The sequence below is a fragment of the Trichechus manatus genome, unplaced genomic scaffold (genome assembly GCF_000243295.1).
Source record: "Trichechus manatus latirostris isolate Lorelei unplaced genomic scaffold, TriManLat1.0 scaffold00040, whole genome shotgun sequence".
In the NCBI taxonomy this organism is placed as follows: Eukaryota; Metazoa; Chordata; class Mammalia; order Sirenia; family Trichechidae; genus Trichechus; species Trichechus manatus.
This window is the reverse complement of record NW_004443976.1, coordinates 14345424-14360683: the sequence shown is the minus strand read 5'-3', so window position 1 is coordinate 14360683 and position 15260 is coordinate 14345424. Positions and strand designations below refer to the sequence as shown.

General features: G+C 53.4%; 1 protein-coding gene across 2 annotated transcripts in view; it reads right to left on the bottom strand.

The window, feature by feature from the left end:
* The window catches only part of WSCD1 (WSC domain containing 1), a 48503-nt gene that overhangs the window by 31887 nt on the left and 1356 nt on the right, over nucleotides 1–15260 (bottom strand). The window contains exons 1-2 of one of the 2 annotated variants that reach the window (XM_023731036.1): nucleotides 15159–15255; nucleotides 4547–5241 (exon numbers count right to left, since the gene is read on the bottom strand). In XM_023731036.1, the coding sequence (XP_023586804.1) occupies nucleotides 4547–4973 (427 nt within the window). In that variant the 5' untranslated portion in view covers nucleotides 4974–5241; nucleotides 15159–15255. Of the gene's footprint in view, nucleotides 1–4546; nucleotides 5242–15158; nucleotides 15256–15260 lie in introns of those variants that run through there. The other variant, XM_004376108.2, reaches the window with a different exon arrangement.

Genomic DNA, 15260 nt, shown 5'->3' with positions numbered 1-15260 from the left:
ACCTCCTGAGTGGGTTGGAGGAGCGGGCCTGCCAATCATTCATCTTCTGGGGCCTGAGTCAGGGCGTGATTTTTCTGTCTGTGGACACCACACTTAATTGTGCCTCTGGCCTTGGTTCAATCACTTCAACGTCCTGTGCCTTGGTTTCCTCAACTGTCAAAGGGATCAATGCCCACCCTTTGCTTCCTACTGTCCGTGAATGCTTAGATCCCTGATCACTCCAGCCCACTCTGCTCTCTCCTTCCTCTGGATTCGTATAGCTCTTGAGTCTGAAGAAAAAAAAAACAAACAAAGCTCATTTGCCATCCAAATCTCTGTAATTAACTTAGCCTGTAAAAATCTTTAAACCTTTGTGTCCTGTCTCTGCAACATGACTTAAGGCTCCTTGAGGGCAGGGACCACATCTTCACCCTATCCGGTGACCTCCTCAGTGACTCATCAGGGTTAGCAAACTGTCAGTGTCAACAACTACTTGTCAACAGTGTGTTACAGCTCCTAAAACTACAGTGATGGCCTCTACGGGGTCAGGGTAGAAGCCAGTCAACCAACCAACCAGTTGCCACGGAGATGACGCCAACTCATGGCAACGCCATGTGTGTCAGAGAACTGTGTACCACAGGGTTTTCTTTCTTTTTTTTTTTACTCTTGCAAAAATATACATTAACACACTTGCCAATTCAACACTTTTCAAGTGTATAATTTAGTGATATCAGCTCCACAGGATTTTCAACCGCTGATTTTTTTTTTGGAAGTAGATCACCAGGCCTTTCTTCTGAGGTGCCTCTAGGTAGACTCAGACCTCCAACATTTTGGCTACTTTGTTTACTGTTTGCACCACCCAGGGACTCCGGGGTGGGAGCAGAGAGCCCAAATTCAAGGAGGGAATGGTTCTGTTGACTTTACACCAATGTGCAATTCCCAGGACCACAGTTTAAGAAAGGCAAAGCAGAGGGTGACCAAGATGGTGGTTACTGGAATCCCTGCCACACAAGGAATGGCTGAAGGACCCAGAGATGCTCAGGTTAGAGAACACGGGCTGAGGATGGAGCAGTGACAACATTCAAGGGTCTGCAAAGGGTCTTGCCCACCTTCCAGACCATGAAGCTCTCGAGGCAACCTTCATCCCAGGACGGCCATCAGCACACACGTGCCATACCCAGGATGCAGTGGATAAGCACATGCTAAACCCCTCAGTGGCAGAACTCACATCTTCCATGCAGGACACCCGAGTTCCATTCCCAGACAATGCATCTTATATGCAGCCACCACCCATCTGTCGGTGGAGGCTTGCGTGTTGCTACGATGCTGAACAGGTTTCAGTGGAGCTTCCAGACTAAGGCGGACTAGGAAGAAAGGCCTGGAGATCTACTTCTGAAAATCAGCCCATGAAAACCTATGGATCACAGTTGTCTCTACCACAACTGATCACAGGGCTGGTGCAGGACTGGGCAGAGTTTTGTTTCCTTGTGCACGGAGTCGTCACGAGTTGGGGGCTGAACTGCAGCTAACAACACTGAGACCACTGAGGACTGAGCCCAGACGCCCAAGCCCCTTCTAGCTTCTCTCTCTCTCCTTATGTACATCTGAGGACTACCGAGACCCCACTGGACAGCGGCAGAAAGCTTTCACTCAGGCCAGGGAGAATTCATTTTTCTTTTCAGCCTGCCTACTTAGTACAAGAAAACTAATACTTGAGAAATTTCTGCTGGGTTGCTCAGCAAAGAAGAAACTCCATTACCGGTTTCAGTTAAACATCCAAAACACAAGTTCAGGGGCTGTTAAACATTTATCACTGTAGATGGGGAAATTAGCCACAAAGCCCTGAAAGTGCCTGGGCTCAAGACCTTTGAAGGCGGAGACTGTGACGTATACGTTTCTAGGGAAGTGAATGGAAACAGCCTTTGGAAACCGGCAGACTTAGGTTCTGCTCTACTACCGTCTGGCTGTGTGACCTGGGTTGCTTTCCCTCTCTGAGCCTCAGCTTCCCCATCTGTAAAATGGAGATGTAATGCAATTCCATGGGGTTGTTGAGAGACTTTCGTGAAATAACACGTGAAGTGTTTAGCTCAAGGTTTGGCATATAGTAAGCGCTCAGTAATAACTGCTAATGATAAGCATGTTAAAATCACTTCCTTGAAACTCAATTTCATCATCATTAAAATGGTGGCAACACCACTTATGGAGCCCACACAAATGGTTAAGCACTTGGCTGCTAACCGAAAGGTTGAAGGTTCAAGTCCACCCAGAGGTGTCCTCAGAAGAAAGGCCTAGCAATCTATTTCCGGAAAATCAGCCACTGAAAACCCTATGGAGCACAGCTCTACTCTGACACACACACGGGGTCACCGTAAGTCATAGTCAACTCAATGACGACTGCTTCGTTTTTGTTGTTTTTAATACTACCTACATCTTAAGGCTGTTTGAGGATTAAATTAAATGAGGTAACAGATGCAGATCGACAAGGAACAATGCTTGGTACTTCACAGATGTTCAAATAAATAACAGTGATTATTACTCTGATCCCATACTCTAATGGAGGACCTAGTGTGACGGTGGATCAGTGAGCATTAGCTGAATGAACACATTGGGGAAAGAGAGGAAAAGATGGTTTAAAACAGTAAAAGGTCAGATGATTCTGAAAACGAGGACAGCCTACCAGCTGGCTATCTGATGGGGCTGACCGGTCAGGAGAACGTGATCACCGCTGGCTGGCCCCTGGCTCAATTTGCAAACAAGGCCTGAGTCACAGATGGCCCCTAGCTGGTGAGCAGAAGTGAGCCCTCTTTTTCCTCTTTCCAGGAAAATAACAAATGGCGTTTCTAACTCCCTGACAGAGGCGAGGATGTGCAGAAAAGAAAGAACTTCAGAGGGATTCGCTGGGACACATTCGGAGGCGGGTTTATTCCTTTCGACTGAAACCAAGGTGATGTATTATTGTCTGTGACTCTGCATCCGTTCATTTGCACATCAAAATGGACATGCTGGGCAGCTATTAATGATGGCTCTGCAGATATTGGAATGTCTTTGGAAATTACTATCAATAAAAAACAAACTGGCTATGGGGAAGTTACTATTTTTCCCCTAGTAAACTTACTGACATTTATTCCATTATGGATGTTGTCCAAGGTATAATGAAATGCTCGGTGATTGATGGAGCCTCCAAAGCTTCCGCAGCTTCAGGAGCCCCTTTCAGGGGGATGGCCGGCTGCCCGGCCACAAAGACATGCTGGCTTTGTCTGCGGCTACAGCACTGTCCCCAGGGCTGGACCTCAGGCTACTCCCTACCTGGGAGGCTGGCCTGGCCATGCAGGGCCCATGGAGTTCCCTTTACCCCTTCTTGTGAGGGTCTCCAGTCAGGGGACCCCACAGCCCTCTGAGCCTTGGTTTCCATATTCTGCAGGGAGAGCAAATTCGTCCTTTAAATCCTGAGGGGTGGGTATTTAAAATATTTAACAACCTATAGGGGCATTGACTGCTGAGAAGTGCCAAAGCTCAGCAATGGAGCAGGATCCTGACGCCCCCCACGGCACCAGGTACTGACCCTTTACTTGCCAGGTAATGCACCTTTAACTGGCTGCCTTCTCTCCCGTCTCACTCCCCACTCCCTCATCAGTGTCTCCTGAAATCAAGTACACTATGTGTATCTGAATCCTTGTTTCAGGAGTTGCTCAGAGAGTGGCCTTGGGCAATTGATTTCACTTCTCTGTGCCTCAGTTTCTTCATCTGTAAAGCTGAGATCTAATAATAAGAGCATCTACCTCACAGGTGTATAGTAAACGGGTCAGCCATTTTTGTTAACTAATAAGGAAACCATTTATGGAGTGCCAAATGATACACCAGGTCCTCTATCCCAGTGGTTCTCACACCTAAGCGTGCATCAGGATCACCTAGACGGAGAGAGCGTTAACCTGAGGCGTGCGTCAGCATCATCTGGAGGGCACGTTAAACCTAAGCCTGCATCTGAATCACCTGGCAAGCAAGCCTGCTAATACACACATTGCTGAGCACCACCCCCAGCCTTCCTGATTCAGTAGGTCTGGGGAGAAAGACAGAATTTGCACTTGGAACAATTTCCCAGGTGATGCTGATGCTGCTGGCCTGGGACCCCACTTGGAGAACCAGTATTCTATACTATCCCATCTAATCTTCACAATAACCTTGGGGCGCGTACCTAAGTCTCCATTTCAGAGGGATCTGGAGAAGTTAAGTGCGTGTCTAAGGTCACACAACAAGTTTGTGGCAGGGCTGGGATTCCAGCTGAGGTCTGTCTGAACCCAGAGGGTGAGCTCTAGGTGACCTGCTCCCTGAGCCATGGGGAATTCCAGCTGGGAGTGAATGAAAACCCAAAGGACTTCACATCGCAGGCCCTCCAGGCCGCCTCAGAGCAGGAGGGAAGGAGCTACTGGGAGGGCCCTGGGCCTGCAGTGCCCACTTCTCAGAGGCTGCCACCAGGGCCAGAGAGAGGGGACAACATGCCTGTGACCCCCAGCAGGACTCCTGGGAGCAGCTTCCCAATATGCAAGGGGAACCAAGGCTGAGCACCTACCTCGGCTGTAAGCGGCTGGCCTGGGGGCTTCGGGGCCCAGGGCAGGTGGTCCCTGGGTGTCACCCATGAAGTGGTGGAACCAGCGCCGCCGCAGCTGGCGCAGCTCTGAGTTGCGGCTCTGGAGCGAGTGGGGTCCGGGCCGGGGCCGGGCCAGGGGGCTCCGCAGCACATCCACACCGAGCAGCAGCTCCGGGCTGACACGGTGGTTGTGCAGGGCTCTGCTATCCAGCAGGCCTACACCCAGCGCCACGGCGGCCACAGGCAAGGCCTGCAGGGGGCTGGGCGCCCGGGGGCCCTGCAGGAGGGCCACTCGGGCCCGCTGCAGCAGGAGCAGGCTGCCGGTCATCAAGTAGGCAGCAGTGAGGAAGAAGAGCAGGAACTGTGTTCGGCGGAGAAACTTCTGGAGTCGGAAGAAAGGTTTGGCCATGCCCCTGGGCGGCAGGGCTCCCCGCTGGAGCCCAGGGACGGCTCCTAGCACCCGGGCGGCTGGCAGGCCGGGACCCCCGGAGGCGTCATCCCTGCATCCTGGCTCCTGGCACCAGCCTGTGCTCTCCTCCTCGTTTCCAAGAGGCGTTTGAAGTACACCATTACTTTCCTCCAGCAGCTACTGGGCCCTGCAGCTGCACCTTCTGTCCAAGCGTCACAGACTTCACCATCCCTGAGCTCCACCAGTCCTGATCTCCTGGCTCAGAAATCTGGAAAGGCGGAGAGAAAGCACTCAGATGCAATAGGAGGATCCACCGCCCCAAATGCCACAGAGTCAGGACCCCCTTCACCCCTGTGCTCGAGGTACCTATGTTGCAGGAGCACTGGACAAAGAGCTAGGTTCAAATCCCTGCTGTGTGACATTAGGTGAGTTGCTCAACCTTGCAGATCCTCAGCTTCCTCATCTGTAAAATGGGGATAACACTCCCCCTCCCCCAAACTATAGTGAACATCCAGTAATGATAACCAGTTGCCATCGAGTTGATTCTGACTCATGGGCGACCCCGTGTGTGTCAGAGCAGAACTATGGTCAGATAGGGTTTTCAATGGCTGATTTTTCAGATGTAGATTGCCAGGCCTTTCTTCTGAGGTGTCTCTGGGTAGACTCGAAGCCCTAGCCTTTCATTTAGCATCCGAGTGTATTAACCATTTGTACCACCCAGGGACTCCCTAATAATGGCAGCAGTAACAAGGTAGAAGAGATGGAGGAGGAACGGGAACTTTTTACCCAGCCCTTACTATGTGCCAGGCACTGAGCTAAGCCTTTTACAGATTAGTTCATTTTCTCCTCACAACAATCTAACAAGGTGAATAATATAATATCCCCATTTATAGATGAGAAAACTGTGGCAAAGGGAGGTGAAGTAACTTTCCCACAGCCTCACAGCTGGGAAGCAGAGGAGCCAAAGTTTGCACTCTGTATTCAGAGCCCACACTCTCAACTATTGCAGGGCCCAGTCTATACGGAGACACTGCCATAGTGAGCACACTTAGACCTTTGACTTCCAACTGATGCATCTCAAGCCCAGCTACCACCCGTCTATCAGTGGAGCCTTGCACATTGCTATGATGCTGAGTAAGTTTCAGTGGAGCTTCCAGACCAAGATGGACTAGGAAGAAGAGCCTAGTGATTTGCTTCTGAAGATCAGGCAGTGAAAACCCTATGGATCACAATGGTCTGATCTGTGACTGATCATAATGATGGCGCAGGACTGGGCAGTGTTTTGCTCCATGGTGCACGGAGTCACCATGAGTCATGGGCTGACTCAATGGCAGCTAACAATAAGCTCAGGACGTGAGTATGTAGCAGGTGCTCAATACATGCGTGTGCAAGGACTCCCGGGAGTGCACTGGGACTTCGAGCTATGTTTTGAAAGAGATTCTGTGGAGGCTGGTCAGCTTTAACCTTGGTCTTTAACCTCGAGGGGGAGGGAGTGAGTTTGCACAGCCTTCCTGGGCCTCCTGAATGCAACAGGCCAGAGACAAAGGAACAGGGAAGTGTCAGGCTGTCCACCTGCAACAGAGGCTGGGGCACCTGACGAGAGCGGCTCCGGAGCGGCCTTGCGGGGCTGCCCCCCTGCTGCCCGAGTCACTCTCACCCTGGGCTTCAGCTCTCATCAGCGCCCTGCTGAAGCGTGCTAGCAGGGTTGGCTGAGGGTCCTGCAGCTGCAGCGAGCCAGCTGCTGTGCAAGGAAGGCCCTTAGCACAAGGGCAGGCTTGTCCCAGGAAGAAAGGCTCGTCGGAGCGTGACTAAGCTGCTGCCTGTAACTAACATGGCCCAGGACCCCTGCCAGGCCCCGCAGCCACTGAATGGCTGCTGTGTGCACCGGGGACAACCGGCTGGGTGTGAGAGGAAAGATAATGTTTGGGCTCTTGTGGCCTGGCATTGCAGGCCAGAGGCTCAGGGCAAAGACCCACAGGGGCTCAGACTAGTGTGACCCTTTCAGATAAATGCTGAGGCCACGAAGTTCTGAAATCTGTAGGGAGGGGATAGGCCTGTGGACTCGGGTCAGCTGTTCCTTTAGGCTGGGGGCGGGGTGGCTGGCTGGGGAATCAGCAAATGAAAGTGGAGCTAAAGTGAGTCAAGAAGCCACTACAGAGCGGGTCTCTGGAGCTTTTGTTTTTCTCTCCAAGCTGGTGTGTGCCAGGCCCACCCCAGCCATCCTCATCAGATTGTAAAACCACGGAGAAAATCCCAAGAAATCCTGACTGATCTCCCTGCCTCCAGCCTTGGCCCCTCCAATCATTCCTCCATGAGGATGCCAGGGTGATCCTCCAAACACGCAAATCTGATCATGGCACTCCCCTGCTTAAAACCCTTCTCAATAGCTCCCTGTGGTTTTAGGATCAACTCCCAGATCCTTAACATAACACACAAGGCCTCCTTCACGATCCAGCCCAGCCAGCCTCCTCTTTTGCCAACCCCTTTCCTTTGGCTTCCCATCTCTCTCTCTCTCTCTCTCTCACACACACACACACATACACACAATGTTCCAGCAGAGCCCCCTGTAACCACAGCACACCTGCCTGGGTGCCTTTGCACATCCTGCCTTTTACGCCTTTTCCTCTCTCTTTGCCTAGCAAATCCTTGTGAATCTCAGCCCAGGTGTCACCTCCTCCAAGCAGCTTTCCCTGACTACCTACCACCTGCCCACTGGTTTAGATCCTTCTGTCTTCCCACAGCCCATGCTGATGCTTATCCCGGCACTCTCTATCCTGGGACAACTGTAATTGTCTTTACTTGTCAATCGTCCCTGCTGGCCTGTGAGCAACTAAGGCACGAGGCCAAACCCTATTCATTTTTGCAACTCTGGCCCCCAGTATGAGACTGGGAGCAGGGTGGACGCTCAGAGATTTTTGTTTCTAAGTTCTAAAAATGAATGAGAGGACTGGATGAATTAATGGGCGAATCCTGGCATCAGAAACCCACTCCTATGGGGTCTGTGGGCAGGGAAACCTCAAACTCCATTCACCCAGAGCTCACTCGGAAACATGGCCTCCAAGCTGTCCCACGACAGAGCTTAACAGAGTTGAGGGCTTTCAGACATGTGGACATTAACAAGGGGGCCTGAGCTTTATAGGTTATCCTTTCTAGGTTGAGATTCTAAGAAGAGGGATTTCCAGGGCTGTTCACGAACAGGTTCTGGTTGGGAGGATGTGATTCTGTCAGTGAAAAATCCCCTAAAACTAAACTAAAAAGGGGGAGGGAGGGCTGGGCTCCTGGTGAGCTGGAGCAAAGAGGTGGGAAATGGATCCAGTTGAGAGTTTTGAAGGCAGGATGCAGTGTGAATTTCATACATTACATTTCACATACAAAGGGTTTGGAAACATGATACAAGCAGTGGGGGTGGAATGGGTGTGTGTGGGGGAGTTGTCCAGGTTAATCCATTAGGATTCAACTGATCACACCCGGGCTCTCAAAGGTCCTCCAGAAGTCCTTGCCCGAAGGGCTTCCCCTGGTCTGCGGAGGTGGGCAGCAGGCATGGAGGCAGGGGGACTGCCACTTTGAGGCCAGTGTTCACACCTCTATAAAGCAGGCTGCCACTCCAGCCTTTTAAAACTGCAAAGCTGATTCCCAGCCCTCATAGGAGGACACCCCCATGGGCGTGGGGGTCTGCATGCCCTCATAGGACACCCCCATGGGCATGAGGGTCCACATGCCCCTACCATTAGGAACTAGCTGCCTTGGCCCCCGCCCTGGGCTCCCCCCACTCTTCACCATCAATGTCAAGCTCACACCAATCGCCTCCCACCCCCACCATGCCCACCTCTCCTCCAGTCTAGGAGCCCCTCCGGGGAACAGGTGACACCTTATTTAACTCCATGTCACCAGATCCACTAGGGCAGCTACTGGAAATGCTGTTGAGTGACCGAACCTGAATGAGGCCCAGGTGGGCTGCGAGACCATGGAGCATCTGTACAGACTCACCTGCAAGCCGCCAGGTGAGTCACACAGCAGAACGGCCAGCACTGGGTGGGGGGGTGGGGGGGGATCTAGCCACTGTCTGGCTGCACAGGGCCTGGGAGGCCAGCAGCTGTGCCCATTGCACCCCAAAGCCAGAAGGGCCTCCATTCAAGCAGAGCTACTTAGGGCAAATCATTGCACGGGGCTGAGCCTCAGTTTCCTCATCTGCTCAATGGGAATAAATCGGCATTGCGGGAGGGATCAAATCAGGGAGTAAAAGCTCTTGTTACCTGCAGATTGTGGCATGCATTGATTATGAATGGAAATGAGACAATCAAGGAAAGGCTGGAGGACAGGCCGTCAGCAGCTATGCCACTGGGAGATCAGTCTCAAGGAGCCCCCTCCCCTCCCTCTTAGCCTCCCACTCCCTGGGGTGGGCCCAGCATTCCATTCTTGCTTGAAGCTGATCCCCATACTAAGACTGCTGATAGCAATTGCTTTATTTTTCAATGCCACCATTTATTAAGCACTCACGGCACTAATAGGTGGCTGAATCTGGGTTATGCACTTTGCATGCATCATCTTGTTTACTCTATACAACCCACCAAGGCAGACACCCTTCCTGTCCCTACTTAAGAGCTGGGGACACTGGGGCTTGGCCAGCACTCACCCCTGGGCCACCCGATTCCACCCTGGTGCTAAGCTCCCTGCCTCTCTCTTTACACCAGCCCCAGCTTCACAGGCAGCAAGATTTATTCTTGAAAGGAGTTAAGCGTGCCTCGGTCAGCACCTTTCTGAAAACATGCCAGGCCCGAGCTCCAGGCGATGCTGCTGCACAGGGCGCCTCTGGAGCTAAACCTTCCAGACACTGCGATGTGGGTTAGTGCTGGCCTCCTGGGGCAGGTGGGAGGGGGCCTCGGGACCCTCCCTCCTCTGGAAGTCTGGATAATTTCCTCCCAAGGCGTGTATCCCAGTGGCACCTCCCACCTTGGAGCCTTTTGATGTGCTTGCGGGGCGGGGGGGCCTTTTGGGAGAGGGGGAACCAGCGCTGAGTACTGAGCCTCGGGTTGGACAAAGGTGGACTCCCCTGTCCTACCCACTGGCCTCTCTACAGGCCCTAAAGTCACCCAAAAGAAGAGTAAGGCCTGGGGAGGGGGACCCTGAGTTGCCTCTTAGGAAGGAGAGGAGAACAATAGGCTAAAGGGGCTTCTGGGAGGCAGCGGAAGGGAGGCAGGAGCCCAAAGCAGGTGGGGACTCCGAAATCCTGTCTTTGTTTCTTTGCCATCTGGGCCCCAGAAGCAGTAGATGCAGAGCCTGGAGGCAGCCAGGAGGGAGCTGGGTTGGGCAGGTGGCACCTGCCCCACAGTAGATAGGGGTCTCAGACACCGAGCGTGTGACGGGCAGCGGAGAGAGAAGAGGCAGTCCCTGGGCCTGGGGGCTGGAGAACAGGCATGGGAGCGGGTCCAGGCCTGAGCAGTGGTCCAGGTTCAGTTACATGACTCCACCTCCCCACAGCCCCTTGTCCAGGGTGGCCAGGCAGTGGCAGCTGAGGTGAGAATGACTCCAGATGCCCCAGAAACGTCTTGGTCATCGTGGCCAATTCAGAGAGGGCTTCGAGTCTCTCGGGACTCGGAGGTGAGTGCTCCCAGGAGGGCGAGAGCCTAAAGACAAAGGAACAGCCCAGCATGCTGCTCTCCAGGCTAGAAGGAGGTGGCACTCGTCCCTGCAGCCCAGCCAGGGGGGTCTCAGCCTCAGGACCTTGGTGAAGCCACACGAGGGAGCCTCCAGCCGGCTTGGGGCTCTGGATTACCCTCCCCTGGCTTTCCCATCCCCCCACCCCCACCTCAGCGCTGGTCTAGGACCTGTCATCTGGACCCCTCTCCAGGAGCTGTCCCCTTCCAGCAGCCTAAGAAAGAGAGCTTTCTAACACCAAGAACTAATACTACTACAGCCAGCAATGGCTCCCCAGGGCTGGGACAACCAAGTCCAAGCTCCTTAGTCTGGCATTCAGTGGCCCTCCTTGGTCCAGTCCCTAGAGGTCTCTCCAGGCCCATCCTCTCAACATTCCTTCAGCAGCTCTGTGTCCCAATCCTAGGGTCCCTGGCCAGCTTGAGATACTTCATGCCCCTCTGGCATGCTCTTCAGCCAGCAGGGATGTCTGTGCCCCATATCACAGCTCTGAAATGTTTCTTGGCCATTGTGGCTCAGCTCCAGTGCCACCTCTTCCATGAAGCCTTCCTGACTGCTGGAGCTGTGCCATCCGCACCACCAGCACCGGGATGATGAGGCTGCACGATGCTGTGAATTATGCCTGAGTGACCTGTTCTCTCTTGAGTCAGGGCTGCCTGCTAATGGGTCTGCTCCTCCTAGACTGCGAGCCCTTCCCAGACAGACTTTCAGGGCCTCTGCCCACTTCTGGGGACCCAGGGCAGGCTCCCAGAAAATCTGTGCCCACAGGCCACCCTCAATGCTCAGGGCCATGCTGCCCTAATTCTGGACCCCCATGCCTCTGGGCCTTGGAGGTTGAGAAAAGGGAGCATGGGACCCACTAAACATATACCTGCTGGATGCTTGGGTGCAAACAAGGTCTGGGAACTGGGAATAGGATGGGATCCCTGCCTTTAAGGAGGCAAATCTCCTGAACTTCTGAACTTAGAACTAAAGAGAAAAGCAAACCAACCAAACCCACTGCCGTCGAGTCGATTCCGACTCATAGTGACCCTACAGGGCAGGGAAGAACTGCCCCATGGGGTTTCCAAGGAGCGTCTCGTGGATTCGAACTACCGATCTTTTGGCTAGCAGCCATAACTCTTAACCACTACACCACCGGGGTTTCCAAAGAGAAAAAGTCCCCCCAGAAACGTTGCTAAAAAGGTGTAAGACGTAAAACTCCATTTAACGCAAACGGAAAACCAACCAAACAAAAATTTCCAGCAAACCTACTGCTGGGTTCAAAGAGATAGTTTTTATATACCATATTAGAGACTGCAAGATACTTTCACACACTATTCAGCGTGCTGAAGGAATAAATGGAACAAATGAATGAGTGATCGTTCCATAAACCTGTGAAGTCAAAATCATTATCATCCCCATTAGACAGATGCAGAAACTGAGATACAGAGAGGCCCAATTAACTTGATCAAAGATGAACAGCTATTGCTAGACTGAACTGAAGTTTGCTGGTCTCATCTACCATATCACGTGGCCTTCATTTATTCAGCACCAGGGACCGAGCTCCTTCCGTGTGCCAGGCACCGAGCTACGGGCTGGGGCTGCGGAGAAACACAGGACGCCACCGTGTGGGCTGGCAGCTTCCCTTTCTAGCTCGTTGATCTGGAGCCCACAACACTCTTCAAACAGCCAGTCACAACCTCTTCTGGGCAATGTCTGGGCTACCTCGGCTATAAAACCCTATTTTGTTCACTTGTTTCTCCCACCTCGTGGTAAACCCTTGAGAGCTGTCAAGCTCAGGGTCTGGCATGAAGTGGGTGTTCAAATCCCACTGAGTGATTTGGATAAATCCATGCAAGTGAATGAAGAACCCCACCAGAGCCAGACTTGGCCTTTTCTGCCTCTATGTCCATCGTGCCTGTGGCCACTGGGATGGGGCACAAGATGCCAGGTTATCCTGTCCTTGTAACCCTCGTGGCTCACATCCCCCAGGTTTCCAGCAGCAAGCGAAGGGAAGCAGAGTGGAGGGAAGAGGTCTTAACAGCTACCAAAAGGTGCACCGTATTTTATAGCTTACGAAAGGAATCCAGTCCATTCTGCCATCCACACCTATAAGCAGTAAGCATAGACAGGCTTCCTCTCCCGAATGTGTCCTCCAAAAGTGGTGCACTTCTGCTAATTTTTAAGGTGGTAAGTCAACATGGTGACTGTAAAGCCACAGCGAGAAGGGATTAGAGGAACAGCATGAAAACAAGACCAGCAGGCCAGGGAGAAAGTAGTCAAAGGCCAGGCCTTTTAGAAACCAGTCCACTCACCCATCAACCAGCTGAGCAGGGCCCGCCTTGAGCCCAGCCGGGCCTCAGATGGTAGCACCCAGCTCTGCCACTGACAGTGGGCCTGATGACCACTCATATCTATGGATAAAGACCCTAAAGGTCTGAAAAAGCAAGTGCCCCAAAGTCCTTGGCCTTGATTTCATTGCAGCTCCCGAGGGAGAGTGAGGGGATCTAGTCTCATCAAAGCTGACCAGAGTCTGAGCCAGGCAGGACAACAAGCTGAGAGTGTTGACAAGGATAAACACCCCTTCCCAAGAGGTCCTCCTCAAGTACAAGCTGATCTAGCCTGGAGGGTATGGATTTGGATGATATGGTCACCTCTCAGGCTGACCCCACAGGGAACCAGCTCTGCGACTCCCTCCCTTGCGCTCAGGATGAACTCACTGGGCTGCGAGGTTCAGGCTTGAGCAGTAGACCAACTGGTGGCACAGACAAGCCACTTCTGCCCAGTTAGGTGGAGTTCCTAGGTACTGCAAACATTTAACGTGCTTGGCTGCTTACAAAAAGTATAGAGGTTTGAGTCCACCCAGAGGTACCTCAGAAGAAAGGCCTGGTGATCTACTTCTGAAAAATCAGCTATTGAAAACCCTGTGGAGCACAGTTCTACTCTGACACACATGGGGTTCCCATAAATTGGGGTTGACTTGACAGCACCTGATTGGGTTTTGGTTAAGCAGACAGCAGGGGAAGGGAAGGAAGTGGGGTTCTGGCCTTTTGCCCAGTCTAGGCTTCTCTTCCCTTCCAGCCAGACATACTGACCACAGGCACAGGACAGCAGCCCATAGGGCTCCAATGTGTACTGAAAAGAGGAAGGCCCCTCACTCCAAAATAAAGCATTTTTTAAGAGGAAGTGTGAGGCGAGGACCAGGGGCTTCTCCTGGGAAAGATGAGCCTGCCAGGCTCAGCCTGTCAGCCTGCCACCTGCCAAGCTTCCTTCAGCAACCGTGCAAACCTGCCTCTGGTCAGAGCTGAACGAACCCAATCACAGATAAAAGCAGCCGCTCCTTCTCAACCACCATTGGAACCCAGGTTTCCAGTGGCCCAAGGAGGCACCTTCTCCAACTTCTGAGGGCCACCTAAGTGAGAGGGGGGCATGCTTGAGAGACATACACCCCATTGTTCCATAACCCCAGGAAACCTCCCTTTTGCCATTCTCCAACACTTGCAGCCATCAGGCCGGGGCTGCTGCCAACAGGGCAGGGCAAGCCGGCTTGTTGCTTCCTCCAACTCTTCAACTCCCCACCAGCCCTCACTCCCCTTGCCTGATAACACGTGCAATTCACAGGAGAAAAGAAAAGGCCTCCATTTCCTGATCCCAGCCCGGGGATCCCAACATGGGATAATCCGAGGGTCTCCACCAACCGAAGCATGATAGTCCAGCAACAAAAGGCATGATGGCTTCTGCTGTGGTTAGAAAAGTACAGTGGAGTTAGAGTCTGTCCATCTTTGGACCACGGGGGACCAGGCGAGTGCGGGCAGCAGCGGGATCCCAGGGCAGGGCTGCGGGGGCTGCAGCCCTTACATGCAGCGAGCAGGCACAGTGACGCTCAGGAAAATAAACGACCAGTGAGGCTACCCAGAGATAGGGGACCCGGCTAGAGATGCTTCTGAGTATCCTGTGGCGAGTCTCTGTCCACACCTGGGAGGATGCAAAACTCCACCTCGGGGTACATTTTGCGAACAAACCGCATCCTTTTCGCTCTTGCTTCTGCCTCTGTTCAAGTTCACCAAAAGCCAGGAGAAAACCCTCCGCTGACCGTAAGCCTGGCTAGGGAAAGGAACGAGAGGAGCTGCTGCTTGGTATTTTCCTCTCCTGGGAGGCAGGCAGTACGCACCCCAAATCCTGCTCTAGCCCCCTCCCCGGGGCTGCAGACCTCGTATCCTCCCCATCCCCCCGGGAAACGACGGTCTCCCTGGACTCCAGGAAGGGGACGCCTCCTCGCGTCTTCGGAAACTGCCCCGCGCGCCCCCGCCCCAGCCGGATCATTACGAAGCGCTCCCACACACTCACGTACACTCGCACCCCCCTCACCCGCGAAGCTGCCCTGGCGCCCCGGAAACGAGCTCCCCGCCAGCCTGCCCAGCAGCCAGAGCAGGTGCAGCCCCGCCGCGCTCCCAACCATGTCTACAGAAACTTGTGTGCCCGCGGCTGGGGAAACCTTGCGCTCAGCCCGCGCGGGGGTCCCGGCTTGGGCGACCCGGAGACAGGACTCACCCCACGATCCCGGCTAGCAGAAGCTCTGCCACCGGCGGCGGCGCGCCCGCCTCCCGGGGACCAGAGCCCGCAGCCCCGCAGTGCCCGGAGCTGCTGCGCCCC